Here is a 19,937-nt window from a genome sequence, read left to right on the forward strand (position 1 = left end):
GTTGGGGCCCCCCGAATGTAAAGGTGACAATGCAGGTGGCACTGGAAATCTAGGCCCAGGAGGAGTGGTGTACAGAGTTTGGGCATGACCAGGAGCCTGAATCCTGTGCAAGTCTCCCCTTCCACTATTATATCGACCAAGCAGCGCCCAAGGGTACCAACAGTTTTATCCTTGGAGGCGAGGGCAAACGAGCAGGTGGTGGGGTGGACCTTTAAGCTTAGGGAGTGGGCCATGCTCGGATGAATGAAACTCTCGGTGCTGCCACTGTCTAACAGGCACTTTGTTACCTGCCCGTTGACTCGCACATCTATCATCGAGCGCCCGAGATCGTGGGGGATGTCCCTGGTCAGCATGGTGGCAGCCAGGACCATCAGAGTCATCGCTATCCGGAGGGATGGGGAGCCTGGTCATCGCCCATGTTGACCACATCGACATCGGTTATGAGGTACAGCATGCGGTAGCCAATGGCCTCCGGAGGCGTGGTGAGTGTCGGTAGAGCAGCCTGGTCATCGTTTGTGTTGACCACGTCATTCTCAGTGTCGTCGGAGGCCCTCCGTGTTGGGTGCTGCCTGGACCAAGATGGCGGCGGCTCATGGGGAGCCGTTTCATGGCTGGCCTCCTTCCCCAGTCATGTCCACTGCACCGGGGAAGTGACGTCATCAAAGCCAGCGGCAGTGACGTTGTTACGTCGATTGGACGTGATGTCACACCGTGCATCGGAAGTGACATCACTGTGGTTCTCAGTGAGCGAGGCGCTATTGATTCTGTGCCACTAATCCTCAACCAACACAGATGAATTGCTCGTTGACCATTTGCAAGAAAATTGCCCACCATGCTTGCTACATTAGGACAGTGACCATACTTCAAACTTGTCATCCTTGAAGTGCTTTGGGGCATCCCGAGATTAAGAAATCTCCTTCTTCCTTCACTCCAACCCTATCACACATGAACATGGACAAAGGGAATGCGACACTGAAGTGACAGCAATCCTCTGGAGCCAGTTTCTGCTGCTATTATTGTCTGGGTTCAGTTCAAACTATCAGCTCGTGCAGACTGGCCTTCACTTTATCACAGACAGAAAAGATATCAAGAGGAATCTTAATCACTTTTATATCTGCTTCTGTCAGGAGAAGTCAAAGTAACAGAAGGCTGCCTGACAATTGTAAGGATATGATTGCAACTATCACGAATTTATTTATCAGTTAATCTGTCAAAAGGATTTAATTTATCTATTTCCTGTTAAGAATGGAGATTTCTCAGCACAAAGACTTTGAAAGTAACTAAAAGATTAATAATTGGGCAGCTGTTGATCTAAAGCAAGACTTTTTCTGTAATTTAAGTCTGTGGTGCCAATGCGCATTTCTAATCCTAGACCCAAAAACTATTCTGAGGAACAATTAATATGTCTCCTGCTTGTGAGGAACCTTAGTGTTTGGGAGAAAGTAAAGGAAGCAAAGTGTGTTTGCACGGGGTATAATTTTGCAGTCATAGGCTATGATCAAATGAACCCTATTACAATGTGTACATGTGAGCATACAGCCAAGAACAGCATCACGCCACCTATGACACCCCTGCCTGAATTGATCACTCAAGATCAGGCTGTCGCACCAGCCACTTGGGCAGGTAATCTGGGCTTTGCTGGTGTCCATGGAAACAAGGGTAAAAGGGTAAATAGTATGGGTATATCTTTAAGAGCCAATGGGGGGGGGGGGTGTGCGAGCTCAAAACATTTACATCATGAAGGAAAAACAGAAGATGCTGCCATATTCAGGTCAAGCAGCAGCTGAAGAGAGAGTAACAGCGTAGGTGACCCTTCAATAAAAGTTGTTCAGATTCTCCATCCAGTTACGCAGGGAAGTCACTGATCCAAAACCTTGATTTGTTTCTCCCTCCAAAGATGCTGCTTAGCCCGTTGCATCACACTAAAGTATTTAAGGAACTTAGCAGGCCAGGCAGCATCTGTGGGAGGCAATGGAAACAGCGACTGGCTGTGGGTTTCCACAAATGAGTTGACCAAAATGCGCTGAGTTCCTCCAGCATTTTGTGCATTTAAGTTTTCACAAGATCACAAGCTAGACTGTGGGAGCAGAATTATGCCCATTGGCCCACTGAGCCTGCTCCGCCATTCCAATCATGAGTTGATGAGCTGGTCCATCCACCCGCTCAGCCCTACTATGGGCTTTCTCCCCATACCCCTTGATACCCTGACTAATCAAATACCTGTCAATCTCTTCCTTAAATGACCTCACTTCCACAGCCGCCTCGGGCAACAAGTTCCACAAGCTCATCACCCTCTGACAAAAGAATTTCTTCCCCATCTCTGTTTTAAATTGAAGACGCTTTATCTTGAAGTTATGCCCTCATGTTCTTGAATCCCCTACATTCCAGCATCTGTGGTCTCCTTGACTTGTCTCTGAGCGTTTTCCATTCTTTCTGTTTTCAGTTCAAGCTTCCAGCTTTTCAATTCATGCACTTGGGCCTCATTTCCAATTGGCCCGCAGCTAAACATGATCTGCTGGAGGATCTCAGCGGGTCGAGCAGCATCAGTGGGAGAAAAAGAATGTTCGAAATTTTGGGCTGGACCCCCTTCAACCAGACACAAAATATTGACCATTCTTTTAATCCCGTTAATGATATTTGACCCGCCAAGTCCCACCAGCAGATTGCATTTCGCTTCAGATTCAGTTAGCGTCGTGGTTAGCACGAAGCTTTTGCAGCGCCAGTGACCTGGGTTTGAATCCGTCAATGTCTGTAAAGAGTTTGTACGTTCTCTCTGTCTCCCTGTGGGTTTCCAGTTGCATGGAGTTAGTAGGTTCATTGGTCATGTGTGGATTTGGGAGGTGCAAGCTCATGGGCTGGAAGGGCCTAGTACCATGCTGTATCTCTAAATTAAAATTAAATTAAATGCCAGCATCTGCTCTCTCCTGCATGTCTCTGGGGCACAAACTCGCAGGGTGGGGGATGGTGGGTGAGGGAGCGAGTAATTTATTTCAAGTACTAATTGGGGTCAGGATATGCCCAGAATGGCTTTTCAAGGAGTGTTGCTACATCCTAGACACATTTCTGGGTCTTGTTAGAAGTTTCTTCTCTGGAACAACCTATTCCTAAAACTGAGTGGCAGTGTCTATATGATGTAAATTGTACCCACTTACAACCTCACAACTATAATTAGGGTGCCAGTGTTTCTGATCCTCAAGTGCATCTGCTCACCCCTGTGTTGGATTGTATTGTAACCTTTTAATTCTCACCATTTATTCCTGCATTGCTGCTTACAGTCTGAGTGTCACTGCCCTGGGGCATTGCGCTGCTCATTTGTACATGTTCACAGTGAGCCATGTTGAACAGAAGCCATTATTTAGTTCACACGTTCCTTGGTGTGCAGCTCTGAATTGGCAATGGATTGCAAAAGCCAGGTCAGAACAGAAGCCTAAGAGAAATCAGAAAGCATTTATCTTGACTGAGCAGATTTGTAAACTTAACATCATACTGCCATCAATCAAAAATAATTCAAGGTAGATAGATAAAATCAGCTGTAAAGTCTCCTAGGAAGTCAGGCCACATGTTGATTGTCACACAATACAGTTTAACTACTTCCTTGCTATCAAAAGGGTGACAACATTTTTTTTGCCAATGGCACAAATTAGGAAATTATTTCAAGGGATTAATTTGAATCTTAGTATATTGGAGTTCGTTAGGCCTGAGTGGTCCCAAAACCAATCTTTGTAGCAGGGTCAACGTCAGAATAGGTCTTAGCAGGGGCCAAACTGTAGAGGCTACAATTTGACACTTGATAACTTGCTCAGTGGGGGGGTGGTGCCTACCATGAACCTCCTCCATGCGCTGCTGCCGCCGTCACACTTCCCCCTCCCTCCAATGTAACAGACAAACGCACTGGTCATAACGCATGGAGACTATTGGCACTAGTGCTGCAGACGACATTGTCACAATACCTCATCTTGGGGGGGGGCAATGGCCATGAGCGGGTGGGGGTGTCACAATACCTCGTTTGGGAGGGCAATGTCTGAAAATGATTCCCCCCCCCACCCTTGGCACTGGCCCTGCTTTGTATTGATCTACCTTAAATGCTTTGGGTTTTTTTTCTGCACTTGGGTAGCTGGTGCATTTTTATGTGCACAGACCAAAGTCAAGAGGTGCAGGGAGAGCATAGGGAAGTGGTTTGAGACCAGGATTGAAGCATCCGTGGTCTTGCTGAGCAGCTTTGAGAGACAATTGGCCTATATGTCCTTAGTCAGCACCTTCTGCTGCTGTGAACCTGCGGCAGACAACATTGGAGTCTATTGTGAAAGCATCCGTCAAGCATGTGACTTCCTCCATCGAATATGCAGTCAGCTGGTGCGTGGAGGGTAATCACAAGAGCGAGAAAATCTGCCGATATTGGGGTTTAGTAAAGCACATAAAAGTACTAGAGAAACTCAGCAGGTCAGCAAAGTCTGTTGGAAATGAAAGATAGTTTCAGGCACGATCTCTTCGTCAAGAGAATCTTGGCTTGAAACAACATCTGCCTTTTACTTTCCATGGATGTCGCATGATCTGAGTTTCTCCAGCACTGTTTTGCACTGAACTAAGCACAAGAGCACTAGGCTGCATCCTGTCTTGGACAAATCTTCCTTTTGGAATACTTTCCAGCTGACATGGCTTTGGGCTCCTGTTGAACAGGCTTTAGTTGGCATTACAGGTAGATTCAGTGCTTATAGAAGTCATCAAGCCATGGAATAAGACAGCATAGAAACAGGTCATTTGGCTCAGACAAACCACACTAACCAGTCGGCATCTTCCAGCACTTGCCCCCAAAGACTACAAAGCATCAGAGATTCAGGTGCTCATCTAGACCAGCCGTTCTCAATCATATTTTGACTATGACCTACTATATAAAAACGATTAAACATATTTTATGATTTCTGTCCGTGTCCCCCTTTAAATGCGTTGTGACTCCCAGAAGGGAGGGGGGGTGCGACCGCCCTCACCTCCATCAAGGAATGGCTGACCTAGCTCCTTCTTAAATGCTATTGGTGACTTTGTTTCCACTGTCTTCTCTGGCAGTGCTCTCCCAGTACTTCTCCTCAAAACTTCCTCCTCAAATCCCCTCTAAATTTCTGACTCCTTCCAAAAATCTCTATCCTCAGGTTTTATTCACCCTTGATAAGGGGAAACCATTAATTAAGTCAAAGGGAGATTGCCTAAAAAAAACTACAGAAGCTCACTGTGTGGGCTATAAATTAGTTTTCTTTTGCTTTCTCCTTTGAGCACTAATTTACTGTAACCCATAGAATCTCCATGTTTGAATGTGCATGCCCTCTACGAAAACAGAGCCAAGTGTTTTGCTGACTTACCTTCAAACTTTACCCTGATCTTTCTGGGAGAAAACCAGTGGGTTTTAATCAGTTTCCATATCTTTTCCAAATGACTGCCAAGTTTCAGACAGAGGTGTTATGTGGGCAGCTTATCCTGTCCCATCATCATCACTGACGGGTACGGTTAGCACAACGCTATTGCAGTGCCAGTGACAGGGTTTGAATCCACCGCAAAGCATTTGTATATTCTCCCCGTGTCCCATGTGAGTTTACCCCAGGTGCTCCAATTTCATTCCACCCTCCAAAGAGTGCAAGGTTGGTGGGTTTTTGGGTGTAATTGGGTGGGATGGGTTTCAATGGCACTGTTCTACATTGTTAAAATGCTTAAACGATCACTGTGTTCAGACTGTCAGTGAATTATTTCCCTCACTCCAATATTATTGGCTTCCATTTGTTCTAGTTGAATTGCGTGTTAACTTGCTATCATGTCTGCTTCTGGCTATTTCCTTAACTCCCCGCTTTCACGTGGTTTGAACGGGTGAGTATGTTGGTCATCTTGCTGAACTGCGTCACCCTTGGAATGTTCCAGCCCTGTGAAGACAGCACCTGTGAGTCAGAGCGTTGCAAAATTCTAAAGGTAAGCTCTCCTTATGAATTCCTTAAATACAAATGCTACATGGGACAGGCTGTGGGTTGGCAGCACCACTGGAATCTGACTTCAAACTCAGCCCACATTAAATCTTCCCTGCCATCTGAATATGAGAGCCTCCTTTATTTCTTCCTTGTCCCCCAAAAAATGGAGTATGTGCTCAGATCAATGAGGAGACCCAGTCAGTCTCTGACCTGAATTAATGCTTCAGTCAAGATCGTTCCTGCACCACTTACACCAGAACTGAAGGCAGCTGTTCTTGTTTAACTTCAATACTGTGTGTTGACTACACGTGAAAGGCAGAGTTTTATGTACACCTATTTGAGGGAGTAGAAATTAAGAAACACATTGGCAGTAAGAGTGTATTCTGTTGATTTCCTACCTCTTCTGTTCCACTATGGCGTTGTCACACTTTAATTATAAGTTTTGCCACTCAATTCTCAAGGTGGGTAGGCGGCTTGGGGATGTGTGGCTCCTTTTAATAGTTAAGAGGCTTGAAGAATGAAGTTCCTGATTGTCCAATTTTTAACACTGACAAATGTATAAATGAAAGGCAAGAAATTCACAATGCTGGCAGAATGAAAATAAAACAAGAAGCGCTGCAAGCACCAGGCTGTCAGACATTTTTGCAGTGAAAAACAGTTAGCATTTCAAGTCAACAAACTTTTTTGACAGAACTGAAAGCTGCTCGAAATGATCAGCATTTGAGAAATTATGGAGCCAAGGCACAGGAAGTTGAGGAAAGAATAAAAGTGGGTGGTAAAGTAAAGAGCAGCTGGGATTAAATAACAAAACCAACGTTGGAGCAAAACAGCCAAAATTGATCGAGATGAATTCACATTGAACTTTAGATCAGAAAACAAACTGGCCAGTTCTGCATTAATACATGGGGAGTATGGGGGGGGGGGGGGTGGGGGGGTACAATATGTGGAGGGGTTTGGAAATTGAAGAAACCTTTCCTTTGAAAGCAGCTCAATATGAGCATTGGCGTATCACAGCAGTATCATGGATGTTAAGAGATGATTGCAGAAATTCCCCGGAAAAGTTCTTGTGTCTTGGCATTTCATTTAGGGCAGCATGACTGACATAGCAGTTAGTGCAATGCCATTACAATGCCGGCCATCGGCATTGAATCCTGCGCTATCCGTAAGGAGTTTGGACGTTATCCCCGTGTCGGCATGTCAGCTCCAGTTTCCTCCAGCTCAGGTCAGCTCCAGTTTCCTCCAGCTCCGGTCAGCTCCAGTTTCCTCCCACCTTTTGAAACGTATTGGGAGTTGTAGGTTAAATGGTGTAATTGGGCGGCACGGGCTCATGGGCTGAAATGGCCTGTTGCCATGCAGTATGTCTAAAAGAAAATGTCTGACTCTAAAACTTTACAACATCCTTTAATTCAAGAGATCTTTTCCACCCCTATCTCTCAAAGGCATATTTGAGACAATTTTTTATGGAAAGCTGACATCACTGACAACCTTTGAAATGCTAAGCTTCAGCAAATTCTGACACATTTTTTAGATGTGCTTACCTTATGCTCCATTACTGTACTCAACTGGAAAGTTTGCTGAATTGAATTTAGAGCCACTGCATTTTTTCAATTCTTCACGCCTCACCTGGACCAACTACCTACATTGCACAAAATATTGGGAAATGAGAACCATTCATGTTAAATCTGTTTTTTTAATGATTAGTCTAAGTACAGGGAGATCTCCATTAGTTGCAGTGATTCCTGTGGGCACCTGGTTTCACCTGAACTGCTAATTGAAGCATCATATGGATAATTTGATATTTGTATTCCAGTTGAGTATAATGTACAAACTTCAGCTGTGTATAACTAAAAGATATAAAGATTAGCACAGTGCCCCATCAGTAGATATCACTAGGAAGATGTAATAGGTGTTGTGGCCTTAACAGAAGACAAATATTTGACATTGTAATTTTGATGCATTTTGTGGATTTGACTAAGACCCATTGGTCATCCAATTCCTACTAAAGTATACATCTGACTTAATCTTGCTCCTGGTCCAATATTCCTATACACTATCTCTTTTCCAATTGAATGCATTCCAAATTACATCTTTCCGAACTGGTGTTCCACTTGAGAAGCATTTGGCTCAATTTTACGTGCCCATTTTGCACTCAACAAAAATTTCTCTCGCGCGGAATACTGTCAAGGCTCAGAGTTGAATGCAAGTTTCAAAGCTGCTTTTCATAGACTGTGATGGAAGGAGGTATTAAGGATTCTGGAACAAAAGTGAACAAGTAGAGATAAGGTCCAAACCAAAAATAAATATCTAGATGGTAGAATAGGATGAAGGGGAAGAATGGCCATTTCATGTTTCTACGTTCCAACAGTTCCACACTCAGACATTCCAACTTTTCGAGGAACTGAAGTATATAAATCATAGATCATGACAGGCAGTGAGCATGGTAACAGGGCATTTCGACCCATGAATCTGTGCTGCCCAATTTACCTCCATTATACCCACGATTAACTAACACCCCTGTTACGTTTTTGAGCAGTGGGAGGAAACTGGAGCCCCAGGGGAAAACCCACACCGACAAGGGTGAACGTAAAAATCCTTACAGACGTTGTGGGATTCGAACCCCGGTCAGGTCCTGATCGCTGGCACTGTAAAGGCATTGCGCTAACTGCCAAGTCAACCATGTATCTTTCTGGTTTAATTCAGGACTCACAGGGAAGGAGTCTGATCCCAAGCTGATAAGATGCCTTTATAGCATAAATAACTTTGCACTGGGTGGTGGGGTGGGGGGAGAAAGCACCAAGTTTCTTGGAGTTCACTTAACTAGTGACTTAACTAGTAACTTATTCCTAAAGTATCTGGTTATACAGTATAAGTATAACATACTGACTAATAATTCTGTCTTTCAGGGATTCGATGATTTCATCTTTGCATTCTTTGCTGTGGAGATGATCGGAAAGATGATTGCTCTGGGCATCTTTGGCCCAAAATGTTACCTCGGTGACACATGGAACCGTCTCGATTTTTTCATTGTTGTTGCTGGGTGAGTTTTCAGTTCTTTATCTATTCTAGTATTTTGGAGAACTGTTTAGATTATGGTAATAGACTAAACAACACGAAGGTATAGAGGCATATAATCAGAGAATGGTTCAGCGTGGAAATGGGCCATTTCTCACAATATCATTGAGCCACACGGGCTCTTCTGCCCACCGTGTCTTTGCTAACCATCAAGTAACTATCTATAAGAATGCCATCTACAAGCACTTGGTCCCTAACTTTCTTTACTTTGGCCATTCTAGTCTAAATATTTCTGAAATGTTGTGAAAATACCTGTCTCACTACCCCCTTTAGATTCTAGATTCCAACCACACTCTGCATGAAAAAATTATATCCTCAGGTCCCCTCTAAACATCTTTTCTTTACCTTAAACTCATGTGGTGTGGTTTTCAAAATTCCTACAATGGTGAAAGACTTTCTCCCATCTATCCTATCCAGGACCCTCCACTATTAGGTCCCCTTCAGCTTCTTCTGTTCCAAGACAAAAACACCCTATCCAATGTCCCATCGTAATGGAAACAGCCCATCCAAGACAACATACTGGGAAATCTAAATTGCAGCTTCTCCAATACAATCATGTCCTTCCTACAGTGGTGAAGACCACAGCTGTATGTGGTACTCCAGATGGCCCAAACTATACTGTATAAAGTTACATCATAAAGTCCCGGGGTCTTATAATCTATGCCTGCGTCTGTAGAAATCCTTGGGCAATGATTTCCCTGTTCCTCAATGCTGCCTTACATCCTCTCTTTCATTGTGCATGATCACAAGTTAAGGCCAATGACGCCTCCCTCTGGATAGACTGAACATCTTCAATGCTCGGTTTGATGAGAGCAGGATGACACCAAAGAAAGCCTTGCATCTCCCGGATGACTGAGCTCCTGCATATTTGGAGCTGAGGTGAGGAGAGCCAAGGTTAACCCACATAAAGTGGTGGGATCAGACAACATACCTGGTCAGGTACTGAAGGACTGCGCAGCCAATTGACAGAGGTCTTCACAGATATCTTCAACTCCTCACTGCAGGGATCTAACATTCTTGGAGGGTTCAAGACAGCCATCATCACCCCGATACACAAGAGGGTGATAATAACAGGTCTCAATGACTACCGCTCTGTGACACTGATCTCCACCATTATGAAATGCTTCAAGGGTCTGGTGCTGGACCCAATTCAATTTGCCTATAGAAGAAACCATTCCACAGAACATGCTATAGCCTTGTCACTTCCCTCTGTCCTGACCCACCTGGAGAACAACCCCTTATATGCCAGGCTGCTAATCATTGAATTCAACTCACCATTTAACACGATCATTCCCCAGAGGTTGATGGAGAAGCTGTCCTTGCTGGGACTCAACGCACTTCTCTGTAACTGGATCCTGGACTTCCTAATGGAAAGACCACAGTCCGTGCAGGTTGAAGGCAGAATATTGAGCACCATCACACTGATTACTGATGTACCTCAGGACTGGGTGCTCAGCCCGCTCCTGATCACGCTGCTAACTCATGACTTCATTGCCAGATTCAGCTCTAACTGTGTCAAGTTTGCAGATTAAATAACAGTTGTCGGCCTCATCACGAACAAAGATGAGTAGCACTACAGAGAAGAGGTGGAAAAGCTCATGAAATGGTGTGAGAGTGACAACTTGAGTCTCAAGGTAGATAAGAAGTGGGAGATGATTGTGGCTTCAGGAAGAGCAGGAATGAGCACCCTCCACTATATATCAACAATTCTGTTGTAGAGAGAGTGGAAAGCACCAAGTTTCTTGGAGTTCACTTAACTAGTGACTTATTGTGAACACTCCACATTTCTTGTCAGGAAGGTTCAACAGTGACTGCACTTCCGGAGAAGACTGAAGTTCCAGCATAGTGCAAGGCTTTGTATAGTCAGGCTGAATTTTTCTGAGAGAAATTAGGTCAACCTTCTATAGGAGCTCTGTTGAGAACATCCTGGCCAGCTGCATCACAGAATGGCTTGCTTGCAGCAGAGAAATGGATGGGAGATCACTCTACAGGGCCATAAGAGTGGCAGAGAGGATCACTGGAGTCTCCCTCCCCACCATCGACATGATCTACTGGGATCATTGTCTGAAGAGGGCACGTAAAATCATAGAGGACCCCTTCCACCCTGCACACAGCATCTTTCAGCTGCTCCAATCAGGGAAGTATCAGAGGAGTATTAGAAGCGGCACCACCAGGCTGAAGACAGCTTCTTCCTTCTTTGGCTTGGCTTCGCAGATGAAGATTTATGGAGGGGTAATGTCCACGTCAGCTGCAGGCTCGTTTGTGGCTGACAAGTCCGATGCGGGACAGGCAGACACAGTTGCTGCGGTTGCAGGGAAAAATTGGTTGGTTGGGGTTGGGTGTTGGGTTTTTCCTCCTTTGTCTTTTGTCAGTGAGGTGGGCTCTGCGGTCTTCTTCAAAGGAGGTTGCTGCCCGCCGAACTGTGAGGCGTCAAGATGCACGGTTTGAGGCGATATCAGCCCACTGGCGGTGGTCAATGTGGCAGGCACCAAGAGATTTCTTTAGGCAGTCCTTGTACCTCTTCTTTGGTGCACCTCTGTCACGGTGGCCAGTGGAGAACTCGCCATATAACACGATCTTGGAAAGGCAATGGACCTCCATTCTGGAGACGTGACCTGCCCAGCGCAGTTGGATCTTCAGCAGCGTGAATTCGATGCTGTCGGCCTCTGCCATCTCGAGTACTTCGATGTTAGGGATGAAGTCGCTCCAATGAATGTTGAAGATGGAGCGGAGACATCGCTGGTGGAAGCGTTCTAGGAGCCGTAGGTGATGCCGGTAGAGGATCCATGATTTGGAGCCGAACAGGAGTGTGGGTATGACAACGGCTCTGTATACGCTAATCTTCCTACAGGCAGTGAAAACGCTGAACAACCAGAGGAACTGCTCACACTAACCATCCGAGACTTTCGTATTCATGAAACAATATTGATTTATTTGTGTAGATGAATTAGATGTCCTGCATATGTATTGTTTGTATGTGTGTTATGTCTGGTTGTATGTCTGCGCATTTTGGACTGAGGACCGGAGAATGCTGTTTCATTGGGTTGTAGTCGTGCAGTCAGATGGCAATAAACTTGATTTGACAACCCATCAAAAGTGAATCACCTAATGTTTATCTGGATAAAAATCCTTGCAGTTTCCTCACTGATCAATATCACCCTGTAGCCAAAGAGAAATCTCCTCACTCATGACAGCACTACCAATTTACATGTTACCTGCAAACCTGCTGACCATACCTCCCATATTCTCAATCAAATTATGTATTATACGTGTAACAAACATTAGGGGACCCAGCACCAACCCCTGTAGCACACCACTTGCATATCCTTTCAATCACAAAAGGAACTCTCCACCATCACCCTCTATCTCTTAATTTTCTCATTTTAATTTCACATCATGATGGAAGGCCCTTCCAGCCCATGAACCACATGCAGCCCAATTAACCTACCAACCCCATACATTTTGGAGGGTGGGAGGAAACCGGAGCACCCATGAAAAACCAGAGCACCCAGGAAAAACCTACGCGTGTCACAGGGAGAATGTAGAAACACCTTACAAACCAGGGTTCCTGGTGCTGTAATAACATTGCGCTAACCATTCTTATTCCTGAGTCATTGAGCATCTGGACCCATTTGCCAATGTGAGACCTTGTCTAAGGCCTTACCATAGTCCATGTGGACTATTTCAACAGTACTGCCCTTATCGACATATTTCGTTATCTCTCAGAAAAATTCAGCCTGACTAGTCACATACAAAACCTTGCACTATGCTGGAACTTAGCCAATTTACAGCGTCCAAATCCCTTTGCCTGGTCCATGTCTACTTAAGTGCCGCAGACACAGTTCTTCATTTTGTCATTGTAAGGCACCAGAATGTTTCATACTTTTAAACACATGCTCATCAGATTTGGTTGCTGCACAAGGGACCAATAAGCATGTTTCACAGTATGAAATCCAGTGCCAAGTTCTCATTCTGGCAATCCCTGCTCCTGCCCCCGTCTCAGTTGCTGGAAATGTTCATCGATCGAAATATCTCAGGACAACTGTTCACGTTATGATTGACAAACCTAACGTGCTGCTAATTTTGAATATTCACCATGTTGAAGTGAAGAGGTTACTCATTCTGCAAACTGAAACATCTTAAATTATTCTTCAAGCCCCATTAGTTTCATATCTGAAATACACTTACTTGTGGACTTTTCTTTTCAGAATGAAGAACAACAGCTGTTTAATTCCCCTTGACTAATACTTGTCTCTCTCATTCCATCTGTTACCTTTCTTCAGATATACTCTTTCACCTTTCTTTCTGATTTTAATTTTTTTTTTAACTGAAGCATCAACATTTCACATATCCTTTGATGGCTGTAATATATTTTTTTTTAAATTTAGACATCCAGGACAGTAACAGGCCATTTTGGCCCACGAGTCCGTGGCACCTAATTTACACCCCATTAACCTACACCCCTGAATGGTGGGAGGAAACTGGAGCCCCCAGAGAAAACCCATGCAGACAAGGGAGAATGTACAAACTCCTTACAGAAAGCACAGGATATCTAAAGCAAATCCTTCTATCTCTTTCTCGAAAATACTCAGTTACTGAGTTTCTACCCCCGCTTGAGCAGGGAATTCGAAGGATGCATAATCCTCTGGATACAGACATTTCTTCTCATCTCAATCTTTTTTGAGTCTGTTAGGGTGGTGCACTGATACATCTAGTGGAGCACTGCCACACAGTTCCACAGACTGGGTTCAATTCAATCCGAACCTCTATCACCACATCCATTTCCCCCTGGTGCTCCCAGTTTCCTCCCATGTAATAATAATGATGGTGAGTTTATTGTCATATACATTGTACAACGTACATTTGCAACAAAATTCTTACTTGCAACTAAGCAGGTGCTTTGTAAAATGAAACAACTACCTATATTAAAAATCAACAAAAATAGTTCAAAAAATCTATTTACTGTTATGTTTGTGTAAAATAGATATGACAGGAATAGTGCAGGCAATCTTTTTGTGATGTCGGAGCAGTCCCTGATTAGTTTAATAGGGGGAGTTTCAAAAGCCAGATAGATATTGTTCTTGAACTTCAGATTTCCGTACCATTTGCCCAAAAGTAGCAGGGAGAAGAGGTTATGACCAGGGTGATGGGGGTACTAATGATGCTGGATGCCTTCTTGAGGCAGTGCCTCACTTAGATGTCTTCATGGACCTGGCTATGTTTGAAACCTTCTCCAAACCTGGGTGCTCAAATTCCCAAACTCGTCTGTGATGCAACCAAGTCAGTATTTTCTCCCAGAGTGCACCTGTAGACATTTTATGGAGTATTCGATAACATCCCAAAAGATGTGCTTGTCGTTATTTTAACTTGCCTCTGTAAATTGCCCATGACATGTCAGTAAGAGGCAGAATCTGGTGGAAGATGAAGAGAGTGTGGAGAGAATTTAAAAAGCAGATCAGTGCTGAATTTGTGTAAAATGGATGATTGATGGTTAATGTGGATTCAAAGGGCCTATTACCATGCTTTGTCTCTCTATGACATGATCCCTGGTTCTAATCTCTACTGTCAGAACTCTGCCAAATAAGCCCTGGAAGAATCTTATATGTTTCAATAAGATTACCTTTCATTCTTCTAAACAACAGAAAACATCAGATAATTCAACAAAGAGTTCTCTTTCCTTTGTTTTTGAATATCTTGAGAATTTTCTATCGACATGCAGTCAAAATGAAGAATAATCAAAAGGTAAAATATCATTATCCATAATATGGACAGAATAAATACAAACATCAGGTCCGCATGTCGATATTGAAGAAAGTGAGAAAACAGAAGAAAAGGGTCAACATGTGATTCAATTATTATAAAGAAAGAAAAATTACAATAATGCAATAAAAATGCAAATTGAATGTCCTTGTTGAACCAAAGGGAGAAAAAAGATAATAGAGAGAAACAAGAACAAAATAAGATGAACCCTCTCACCCCCAAGAAACAAGAGGAAAGAAGAAAAGTGAAAGAATAAAAGCAAGATTGGCTTCACCTTGGATAAATCCCACTCCCACCAAGGGACAAATAACCTGAATTATCTAGGGTCCTTGGCGGTGCGAGCACCAGTGGGGGGGGGGGGGGGGGGTGGGGGGGTAGGGGGGGAATCGTTCAAGATTTACCCGATGTACCTGAGGTACGAATTACAGATTCTTGAAAATACATAAGACCTGTTTCTGAGGTTATGGGTGATCTTCTCCAGGCGAACACAAGGATGTATTTCTATCTTCCAGCAGGAATCAGATTTCCAAGTAACTGCTATGCCCTATTTCAAGAACTAATCTGATGAATCTTTGTAATATTCCCTCACGGTCGGCGTCATGGCGGGGGGGGGGGTATTCGCGGGCCAGGCCCCTCCAAATGAGTTATTGTGCCCCCCACCCACCCAGTCTGACGAAGCTGCCACCACCCCCCGGTCTGATACTACCTCCACCACCCCCCCCGGTCTGATGCTGCCGCTGTCACCCCCCCAGTCTAACGCCTCTGAAAAATCAGTGACCCTCACCACCGCAGTTATTCTAATGTCCCTTGATTAGATGCCAACTCTGCACTCTCTCCATTGCGAGTATGTCTTTCCTTCGCAGTGAGATCAGATCTGTACATCATACTCCAGGTGCAGACCCAAAAGTCAAAACACCTTTTGCCTAATTGCATGCTTTTGCCATAAATTCAGTGATTTGTTCACAAGAAAGCCTTCTATTTTCTGAACACCCACACGTTTCAATCTCTCATAATCTTAAAAGTACTGTGAAACACAAACATTTGCAGACATAAAAACACAGAAATGATAGAGGAACTCAGCAGGTCTCACAGAGTCCATAGTAGGTAAAGATATAGAACCAATATATAACCAAGCAGGCACCTGCCTTGAATTTGCTCATGCTATCTCTTGACCTGAGCTCCTCCGCCTGCCCTTTCTTCCCTCTTCCCCCAGCCTTTTTATCCAGGAGCCTGTCTGTTTTTTGATTTTTGAAGAAGGGCTCAGGCATGAAACGTTGGTTATATATCTTTACCATCTATGGATGCTGCAAGGTCGGCTGAGTTCCTCCGGCATTTTTTGTGCTTTAATCTCAATAGCACTCCACATTTCAAGCTTTTTCTTACCAAAATGGATCTCCTCACATTCCAGCAGTCAGTTTATTCATCCTCCGATATAGGCTGCAGAATTGCAAGCCTACTGGACAATTGCAAGGAGCGAGGCTTCTCCAAAGTGACCTTCTCAATGCCCACAGCTCTCTCAGGTAGTCATCCTCTGTTGTCCTACCTGACCTCCTCATATTTAACCAAAGATGTGTGACTCCCTCTTAGATTAAATGAGTGGTTATTCACTCAGGAAGTCATGAACCTTCGGAATACATCAGACACCGTGTATTTCAGAAGTAAAAAAGGTTTCCACACAACAATCACCACTCACTTCTCCACACCCCCACCAGCATGGCCTCAGTCTTCTCTGCAGTTAGCTATATAATTTGTCAGGATATTAGAGAGGGTTCAAGCAAGGTTCATAAGAAAGATTCCGGGAATGAAAGGGTTATCATATGAGAAACATTTGATGACTCTTAGCCTGTACTCATTGGAATTTAGTAGAACAAGGGTGAAATGTTTTGAATGTTGTCAGGCATGGACAGGGTAGGTGCAGAGAGGTTGCTTCCCATGGAGGGAGAGTCTAGGACAAGAGAGCACAGTTTCAGCATGGAAGGATTTTTACTGAGAACATGGATGCAGAGAAATCTCTTTAACCAAAGGCTGGTGAATCTGTGGAACTTGTTGCCACAGGAGGTTGTGGAAGCCAGGTCATTGGGTGTATTTGAGGCAGAGATTGAGAGGTTCTTGATTAACCAGGGCATCAAAGGTCATGGGGTGAAGGCCGGGGAGTAGGAGTGAGTGAGTGAATGAATCAGCTCGTGATGGAATGGCGGGGCAGACTCAATGGGCTGAATCTGCTCTTATGGTCTATGGTCTTATTGATTGTCTCTTCCCACTTCATTCTCCTCCTCAAGGGTTTCCAAGTCATCATCATTGCTGTGTCCATTCTAACCCTTTCTTGAGGAGTATTCCATGAAAGCGCCCTTACTCCTTGATCTCACTTCCATTCTACCTGCCAAAAAAATCGCCTCTTGAATAATTACCCCACTAGAAAAAAAATAAAGTACAAAATGCAGCATGACTTGACAATGTGAAAACTCTTCATTGTTTTACACATCTGGGTTCTCCTGGATACAGTGAAACACACCTGGTTTAACATCATTCACTCCTACTGAAAGTGTTGCCATTGAGTTTGCAGATTAATTGCAGTTGAAGTACATATCTGCAATGATTTAATAGACTGCACGAACAAGACCAAGAAAAGGAATGGTCTGTTCTCATGCTCCTAAGTTAAATGCACGACACATTTTTAGTTGGCAATGCATTTGAAGCTGGAATTTCTTTTTCATGGGGATGGAATGCTTTTATGCACAATGTTTTAGTGTTTTGATGCCAGTCCTTCGTCAATACAGGGCCCAATAGTGCAACTCTATCATACAGCACTTCAAGGGAACATTTCACCAAAAGCAGTTCAAGAAGGCAGCTCATCACCACATCCTCAAGGACAATTAGGGATGGACTATGCCTTGACAGTGATGCCCAATTAGATGGTGAAATTGAACCGAAAATCCAATGGATTGTAATCTCCTCAAAATTTAACATGACTCTCCCTTGTGTATGATGTCCTTCAACAGATGTCCCTTCTACAAAATTGTTTTGCACGTTTGAGGCAACAGGGCAAGCTTTAAGTTGAAGCATAGCTTGAACTGAGAATTGACACCACCTTGGCATCACTTTCAAGAAAATATGCTTATTGGGATCAGAGCGTCTGTGGTGTCAATTATCTCATAGGTCAAGTTTGGGTGGCATGGTTGGCATAGGGGCAGTACGGTTGGCGTAGCGGTTATCAGAACACTTTTATAGTCCCAGCGATCAGGACTGGACTGGGATTCAAATCCCACGCTATCTGTAAGGAGTTTCAACGTTCTTCCCATGTCTGCGTGGGTTTTCTCCAGCGCTCCGGTTTCTTCCCACCGTTCAAAACATACCTGGGGTGTAGGTAAATGGGGTTTAAATTGGGTGGCATAAACATTGGCTGAAGTGGCCTGTTACTGTACTGTATGTCTAAATTTAAATTTAAAAATGTAAGAGTCTGTTAAGTTGCTTGCTTGGCGCTCAGTCCAAGCCACCATCTACTCCATAGCTCCTTGCAGCCAAAGACTTTAAGATTACTGTTCATAAGACTGACCAGCATCCTTCCACATACTTCCACTCTAACTCTAAATGGACCCTAATCCAATTAATTACCCCCCCTATGGTCTGCGATCAAGATTCTAACACACGCACCTGTTGAAAGAAAGGCCCTTGTGCATGCTTTTAAAATTCAATTTGTTGTCATGTGATAAAAACAGAGTAATCTCACACAAAATTGTTTTTGCCTACTGTAAGGTAGACAGATTTACCATTGGCAGAAATTGCCTTAAGTACCCCTTACAATCAGAGAAAAGAGAAGCAAAACTGAGTTCTCCCCAGTCACCGAGTGTCTGTAGATTAGCCTCCAGCGCTTCTGCAGCCCCTGCAGCCACACAGAGTCATGTACAAACCATCAGCAACCTGAGCTCCAGATCCGAACTTCCAACACGACCAAGAACCTTTCAGTGCCCTCAGCACCCTCTTGCATCCCGGTTGCAATACCTGGTAGCCTCCGTGGGATTCCTCGCCTCGAGTCACCAGCACCCCGCTGCACGTGTGGGTCTTTCAACTCCAAAGTCCCTCACTGGTCCACCCCCATGGTCATCATCCCGTGAGTCATTTCCTCTGCTTCTCCCTGCTTTCTGTTTCTCTCCACTGGTCCTCTGCTTCTCTGGAGTCTGCTGCCGATCATAAGCGCCACCATCTTAGACCCAGATGGGATTTTTAAATAAAACTAGCATCGGCTCCTTTTAATGGGATATTCAAAGCCTGCACGGAGCTGACGGCAGTCAGACTGGGTGGTTGGACTCCCCTCTTCGTGGGTCAGAACCAGCAGCTGCGCTGCTGTTACAATGGCTCCGGCAGCGCCACCATTTTTCAAAAGACGTGTGCATGAAATCTTGCAGAAATCATCGCCCCATACAACACAGCTTTAATATGATTCGTGAACCAATAAATTTAAATTTAGATGCATAGCACCATAACAGGCCATTTCAGTCCATGAGTCCGTGTCGCCCAAATTAACCTACACTCCCGGTACGTTTTGAATGGCGGGAGGAATCTGGAGCCCCCAGGGAAAATCCACGCAGAAGCGGGATTCGGACCTCACTCCCAATCGCTGGTGTTGTAAAAGCGTTGTGCTAACCACTACTCCAACCATGCTGGACCTGGATCTTTCGGAACCTAACTTTTTGTAATTTTGAGGCTTATCATCCATAATGCAACTACAATCTATTTTTGGACCAAAACCATGGCTCAAATGCTTCAATCTTTGCCCAGAAATCTGATGCCATGACAGATGTGAAAAATCATCTGCCAGTCTCAATGTGGTAGTATTCTGGTCCCATTGAGTTCTATGAGTCAAACTATTGTCTGTAATGAATGGTCCATGAATGCTAATTTCTGTAACTTGACATTGGAAGTAAAATTGGATGAAAGGTTCTGTTCCAAGACTCAAAGATTATTTTTCTTCCACTGATGCTGTTCAAACTGCTGAGTTCCTCCAGAAACTTCAGATTCTGGCATTTGCAGTCTCCTGTGCATCTCCACTCCCAACCAGCCTTCCTCCAGTCTAGTTACTCTCTCCTTATTTCTACCAGATCTTGGTGAATCTTCTCTGTGCTCTCTTCAGCACATCCTTCCTATTATGTGCTGATCGGATCT

General features: G+C 44.2%; 1 protein-coding gene and 1 long non-coding RNA gene across 2 annotated transcripts in view; one reads left to right on the plus strand and one right to left on the minus strand.

Moving 5' to 3' along the window:
- Positions 1–3,222: 3,222 nt before the first annotated feature.
- Positions 3,223–3,918, minus strand: LOC138759272 (uncharacterized). The gene is made up of 2 exons (XR_011354688.1): positions 3,822–3,918; positions 3,223–3,427 (listed from the first exon to the last, which is right to left on the minus strand). It is a non-coding gene; the product is annotated as an uncharacterized lncRNA (long non-coding RNA).
- A 1,938-nt stretch (positions 3,919–5,856) lies between these two features.
- Positions 5,857–19,937, plus strand: part of cacna1g (calcium channel, voltage-dependent, T type, alpha 1G subunit) — a 341,612-nt gene continuing 327,531 nt past the window's right edge. The window contains exons 1-2 of the mRNA XM_069923288.1: positions 5,857–5,949; positions 8,849–8,982. Of these exons, the coding sequence (XP_069779389.1) occupies positions 5,857–5,949; positions 8,849–8,982 (227 nt within the window). The remainder of the gene's footprint in view (positions 5,950–8,848; positions 8,983–19,937) is intronic.

This window comes from Narcine bancroftii, chromosome 3, assembly GCF_036971445.1.
Source record: "Narcine bancroftii isolate sNarBan1 chromosome 3, sNarBan1.hap1, whole genome shotgun sequence".
In the NCBI taxonomy this organism is placed as follows: Eukaryota; Metazoa; Chordata; class Chondrichthyes; order Torpediniformes; family Narcinidae; genus Narcine; species Narcine bancroftii.